This window comes from Pinus tabuliformis, chromosome 7 (genome assembly GCF_031772625.1).
Source record: "Pinus tabuliformis cultivar Carrire ecotype Pingquan chromosome 7, CPIR1, whole genome shotgun sequence".
NCBI lineage: Eukaryota > Viridiplantae > Streptophyta > Pinopsida > Pinales > Pinaceae > Pinus > Pinus tabuliformis.
The window spans coordinates 546426643-546433915 of record NC_142293.1 but is presented as its reverse complement, the minus strand read 5'-3'; the positions used below and the strand labels follow the sequence as shown (position 1 = coordinate 546433915).

General features: G+C 31.7%; 1 protein-coding gene across 1 annotated transcript; it reads right to left on the bottom strand.

Moving 5' to 3' along the window:
* Positions 1-3360: 3360 nt before the first annotated feature.
* Positions 3361-6616, bottom strand: LOC149248503 (peroxidase 12-like). The gene is made up of 4 exons (XM_089456064.1): positions 6354-6616; positions 5467-5661; positions 4344-4515; positions 3361-4231 (listed from the first exon to the last, which is right to left on the bottom strand). The coding sequence occupies exons 1-4, from the start codon at positions 6585-6587 to the stop codon at positions 3762-3764; spliced, it is 1071 nt and encodes a 356-aa protein (XP_089312190.1). The 5' UTR covers positions 6588-6616; the 3' UTR covers positions 3361-3761.
* Between the last annotated feature and the right edge of the window lie 657 nt (positions 6617-7273).

Genomic DNA, 7273 nt, shown 5'->3' with positions numbered 1-7273 from the left:
TTTGACTATCAATATTAATAGGTGATTATATTTTACCTAGCTTGAAGAGTGTTGAATGTCTTACATAGTCCAACATAGTCAACTACATTTACTAATGTGGTTCACTAATTTTGTAATGTCGCATTACGATGTTGGATAAATTGCAATGTAATGTAACATTGCAACAATGTTTGTCACATTGCAACGTTGAATATATTTATATAGTTTTTAGGTTTAAACATTGACTATGGGTGAGCATGGTTAAAGCATGGGTGAACATGGCTATGTTTAATATTTTTTTTGACTATGATTGAGCATAGTTGACTGTATTTGTCCATGTTCAACGTGTTTAGACATCATTGACTATGTATTCACTATGAATGGCTATGCTTAACGATTGTATGAATATGGTCGACCATGGTTTGACTATATTCAACCATAGCTGAATAATATTGATTATACTTGACCATGGTGTAAATATGGTTTTATTATTGTTCACGATAATTTGAAATGGTTTACTAGTGTTGACAATGATTTGAGTATAGTTTTCATTGTAATGGTGATTGTTGATGGTTAACCATGGTTTAACAATGGTTAACCTTGGCCATCTAGTATAAGCCTTCATGGTTAAAACTTTGCAATAGGTTTTGAAATCGAAAAATAGTATCAATTTGAGACAGATTGGAAACCATTAAAAACTCAATTTGAGACAGATTGGAAACCATTAAAAACTGTACGGGAAATAATTAAAACGTGTATTGGAAACAGATTATTATTAGGATGTTTTTAATGATAATGTGAATGTTATTGTTTTCGTGATTATTATTATTAATATGTATTAATATTAGTGTTGTTGTTGTTGTTATTGTTATCAATATAAAAATGAATTTTTACCTAGAATATTACTACTACATTAATAATATATTTATGTTATAATTAATATAATAAAGTAATTATACAACATTATTATTATAATAATTATTATTATTACGAACATTATTAATATTAAACTTAATCTTATCAATATTTTTAATAAAGAAAATATGACTAATAATTAATATTAGTGTCATGTAGTTGTTATTAATATTATATACATGTTAATATTAACATTAATGAGATTTAATGCTAAAATATTATTAATAATAGTCAATATTAATGTTATTAATCATTACTATGTTGAAGTAATATTATTATAAACCTAAATTAATATTATTATATTATTATTAAACTTAAATTTAATATTATTAAATTTTTTTTTACAAGGAACTAGCAACCTCCCCAAATATATGCAACATCTCACAAGCCACATATATCATAACTCAAAGTTGATCATAGGACTGAGAGGTTTGGAGACCATTGGAACAGGAGTCAGAGTCCAAGGAGATGCATATCCTTCCATCCTTACTATGATGGGCCATGTCTTCAGGAAGTTGAACCTCGGTGGATGAGATGGCAATAAACATAATATTATTAATGCAACATTATTATTTCTCATAGAAGCATTCTCTAGGCCATCATGGAAGAGATGTTGTAATGTATCATCCTCTCATGTCCTGTAACCATTTTAACTAGTCAAATTACATAAAAACAAAAACTAAAATTAATAACCTCAAAACGTTTTTACTCCGTAAAAAAAAAAAAAAAAAAAAATTGAAAATAACTTCATGGTATTCACCCATGATATGAGAACCCATGGTATTCATGTGGAATATAGCCTATTTAAAGGGGGAAAGTAAACCATTGTAGATCCATCTTAACTCTGGATCTACCAAGCCCATAAAGAGATCAAATCTCCTCAGATGCAAACCACTTTCAAAATGAAAATAGATTTGATCTCTCGACACTTGGTAGACCTGAAATTAAAATGGATCTAAACTAATAATTACTAATAATATTAATATTAATGTTATCAACATTTTTCTTAAGAATAATTAATAATTAATATTAATATTATATAATTTTGATACAAGTATTAATATTATGTTAATATTAATATTATATAATTTTGATACAAGTGTTAATATTAATAATATTATCCATATTTAAACCTGAAAATTGTATTATAATTATTAAACCTAAATTTAATATTATTAAATATTTTATTAAACCTAATATTAATCTAAATCTAATATTAAACCTTATACGAAAATTTAATATTTAAACCTATTATTATTATTATTATAAAACTTAAAAAAATAAATTATAAACTAATATAACCTTATATTACAAACCTTAAAAAAAATTACATTATATCAATATAATATTATATTATAAAAACTTAAAAATGTTAATAACCTAACAACTTTATATTATATTATAAACCTAAAAACGCTAAAGTTAAAAACATTATATTATAGACTTAAAATCTTATATTATAAATTTATACAGTGGAAAAAGTTATATCAATTTTATTGTTGTAGGGCAATGGGGACATGTGGCTGGAGTATCCACGTTTCCTAACTCATTGGTCTTTTAAGATTGAAGCCAAGTTTTAAAATAGATTATATAAAGCCACAATTTAAACGTTAGCAATTATTTATGGTTTAGAAAAATTTTAATCATAATTCGGTTTTAAATTTTTTACTTATATATGCAAGGATTTTATCTCTTTTTATTTCATCTATTGATGTAGTGGTGATGACCAGAATATGTTAACATTTTTCATTTTCAATTATTTAATTGAAATATGTAATCAAGAAAATGATTAAATTATATTTTAATAAAGAGACTCCGACATGTTAACGTTTTTCATTTTCAATGATTTGATTGAAATATGTAATCAAGAAAATGATTAAATTGTATTCTAATAAGAAGACTTTTATAGGCTTAATTAATTTATAAGAGTGTGCAAAGTCTACCTCCTTTTAATATTGAACTTGTAACCTCTTACTCCAAGAGCATGAATATTAATTTATCAACAAGCACAAACTTTACCTCCCTTTGTTATTGAACATGTGACCTCTTAACTATGAAGTTCATTTAAACTGTAATTTTTTTGGTCATCTATTTTTAGTGAATTTTACCTAAATTTTGGTAGGAATTTCTTAAAATTATAAATTCAATGTGTGTAATCTGCATAATCCAATAATTTCAAAAGCTTCCCAAAATAGTAAATCCATTTTCCAAAAAATCTTAGCTAGCTCAATGTCTCCAAAAACATATTATATAATTGATTCATATGAAATAATTATATTCAATAGAAATTACCATATCTTCATAAACTCTCATTTCAATTAAAAATAATAATAATAATAATAAATCCATTAAAAATTACAAAATTTTTTATCTATTAAATTGTGGAAACTTGTGAGGATGGTGAAATATGTTTTACAAGATAAATAATAAATATCTGCAAATTGTAACTATAACCAATTTTGATAACCAAAATCCATTGAAATTATTAAAAAGTCCAAACATTTAGACTCTCTTGGTGTAGAAAATCCAAACGTTTAAAATGACACCATTATACGAAATTGCATTTAAACGGCGACACATCAGTGAACACCTGCTTTACTTACAGCCCACATGCAGGACACCATCTGCCACAAATTCTCAGCTCTCGATTCGACAGAATTGAATGCCCAGAAAACATATCAGGCATTGCACATTTGTCAAAATGGCAGAATTATTGACAGAGGAGTCAGTGCTGCACCTTTATTACTACTAAGGATTCTACTGCTAAACCATCACACATTCATAGCATGAAGAGGAGGACGATTATTACTACTGAGGATTCTGAAGAGGAGGACGATTAGTACTACTGGGGATTCTATGGCTAAACATTACACATTCGTAGCATGAAGAGGAGGACGACGAGATGTGACTGGAATATCTAGGATGGAGTATGATGAAGAGGAGGTATTAGTATTGGGAACTGCGCAGTTTTGACGAATCTCTCCTTCGCTTCCAGTGAGCACATCGAGCTGAACCATCTTAAGCATACTGAGGGCAAAGTGTTCAAAGAAGTAGGACTGGTTAAGCGCAAAACCGTTAACAATATGTTGCGTGCGCTTATCGTTGTAGAGACTCTCATCTGATGTAAAGAGTCCTTCTCCGTTCTGCAGATCAACGTAATACTTTTCGTCGAATACATATGGAGTGAGTATGTCTAGGTGTGTGGTGTTGACGGTGGAGTTTGTGGGACATGTCTGCTCAAGTTCCTTTGCGAATGTAGCGTTGAGGGTGGGATCCTGCGTCGGATAGAGCCTGTCCACGAAGGCCGAGCAGTGACCGATACCGAAGGTGTGCGCTCCTGAATGTCAACGTATACATTAAGCATTTCCATAGGAAGAGAATGAAAACATGTACTCAAGTTATAACTTTGTTAAACTTTAAATCATTGGCCTAAGCATAGAAAAACTGACCTGACAGTGCCACAAGATCAGTGAAACTCTCGAAACCCTTTTCAGCGAAGAGGGTCATCAATACAGTCACATTTGAAGTCGGACTTGGTATATTGTCATCAACGACGGTTTGACTAGCAAAGCTTAGACTGTCTCTGCGGCCCAGTGGTACTAAAAATTCAGGTCCTCCGGCCTATTTGTGGAAACAAAAGACATAATTATGATAAGTTGGCATTTTGACTTAAGATTTAGTAATGGTTGAGACGTCCTTCGTAATGGGGGCGCATACTCTTCTTCTAATCTCAGTTAATAGGTTATTTTGCAATAATTAAGCAGGGATGGAAAGGACAAGAAACTGTACTCTTAATTTATATAAAAAAAAAAGGAGTTGTATTTAGTGAGATTTTTTGAAAGTTTTTCTGGTGGGTTTTTCAGGTTAAATTTCTCTAAAATCCAGCATCAATTTATTGAAATCTCAAGTTTGATAGATAATTTTTGCACAATCAAAGCGTCCCAGGGGTTTTTCAGGGCGTTGAATCTAAATATGCAGCGAAAAACCATTTTAAATAATACAAATCAAGATTTAACATCAATTTTTTCTGGCGGATTCGATCACCAGAATCTCCAAAAATCACACTAAAAACAACTCCAAAAAAATATAAAAAAAATTATATTAGAGAGATTAAAAATGCAATGTCTTATCCACCTATCGCTACGCGACCACTTCACCTAAACTTATTAGGTAATGACGGAGAAGTTCTTTGGAGTGGAGCCCTTACTCTTCAAACATCATCCAACACGTTTCTTTGCGTAAATTAAATGGGTGGATAAGGGAGAAGAATCTACCCTCTCAACTAGTCGAGCTCCAACAGATGTAGAAAAAAAATTAATTTGCGAAATTAAAGACACCATGGTACGTTCCGTGTCAGACCACCTTACCTTTCCTGTTGTTGCAACACACTATAATAATACTTCACCACTCTCATGAGTTCAATAAAACAAATTGAAAGAGTACTTGGCTTTTCTTGGTACGATGAAGGGTAAAATGAATCTTTCCCAATAAGAATAGAGACCATGATCATTATCCAGTTTGGCTTATCAAATACACAAGAGGTTTAATGTCGTTTCGAGTTTAAATACGCACCACAAATACTGCGTAGGAAGCTGTTAGAGCCAAGATATCGGCGCAAGAAACTACTCCGCTGCAGTTGGCTTCTACAGCTTCTTTGATTTCGTTGATGATCTCAAACGCCGCTGCTCTGAGTGTGAGATTTGGAGTAGCTTCCTGCTCGCTCGGTTCACTAGACGTTCCGTTTAGCAAGATTGAGGCGTCGCAACCCTGCCAGAAGATTAAACACTGTAAATATACATGATTTGAATGATTTCTCTTAGAAGAAAGGAAGTGAATGATTTAAATGAATATTTTTACGCAGAGAAACTGGATCATCCAGTGAAAAATATTCAAGAAAAACAAGGAAAAACTAGAGAAAGGTGTGAAAAAATTATGAGGAAAAAATATAGTTAGAAAAACACAATCAATATAAACATTGAACCCGAAAACATCTAAAATCTTAATACCTAAACAAAGAAAAACGAAAGAGAAAATAGAGAGAGGTGAAAAAACTATCGATAGAAAAATATAATTAGAAAGACAATCAATACAAACATTGAACCCAAAAACCTCTAAAATTTTAATTTCTAAAACATTTAAAATCTTAATGCCTAAAATTCTTTGTTCTAGTCTTCTTTACTCATCTGCATAAAACAATCAAATACATTCATATATAGTTCTGAGATGTTTATAATTAAGGAAATGACATTCCCATTTATATAATTATAGAAAATTGCTACTTGTCATCTGACACTCATTCCTACTTCTAACTCTAATTACAACTCTGAGACTAATTCCAACTTCCTACTGATCCGCGGAACCATAATCTATGCTGAAAAAACTCAAAAGTTGCTGAATCCTGATTCAATTAAACATTATTGGAATAAAAAACATTATTGGAATAAATAAATAGAGATCACCTGCACGAAGCAGTCGTGGAAAAGGAGTCTAAGCAACCCTGGTGCTTGAGTAATATTTTGTTTCAGCACCTCATCAAGAATGGATTTCACTATTGACTCCAAGTTGGGGCAGCTTTCCTCGTAAAATATCCATGAAAGCCCCTCCACTGGAGTTGGCAGATCACTTGCATGGAAACCATGAACAAATGATACGAGAACGCAGAGAAAGATGGCAATAACGTATTTGGCATCCATTTCACTCTACTGGCAAAGAAACACCGTGATACTTCGATAAAATGGGCTGTGCTTTACGAGAACGCCATGGCTAACTTTTTAAAGGCCACTAACCTAAATTGACTCTCGTACAACAACGGCATCGAATTCTGAACGACAGGTAAGAACGTGAAGATTGCTCTGGATTCCAGTTAGGTCACGTTGTATTATTTCACTGGTTTACCTATTTTTATTTGGGTGGGAGTAAACCCTTCAACCTAGCAAAATAATTCGTACGTTTTATCCTCTTTCACATTGCAACCTCTTCAGTGAAAAGTGACTGTGATGGCTTACTCCCCTTTCCCCTTTTAACACTATGATTCACATGCTAACTCGCTCAATAAAAAAGAACTCATAATAATTTCCAGTAAAAAAAGCCTCTCTGCAACGGTGCACCTACGATACAGAGTATGCATGTCGCTTTTCAGGCTTAAATTTGATAAAAAACAGTAATAACACCTTGAATTCAAGGAACCTTGATTATGATAGCCAGAAGATCTGCTACAGAGACGCGGTGACTACTGTTAAAGCTAGTATGGCCAGGTTGATTATCTCACCGACTCTTAGGCCGACATCGAGTCGGACCGACCGGTCAAAAAAAAGGGTTACTCTGAAGTTTAGTTATTCCCCGCTGTGTTGTTTTACAACTCTATCTATTATCTATTTTT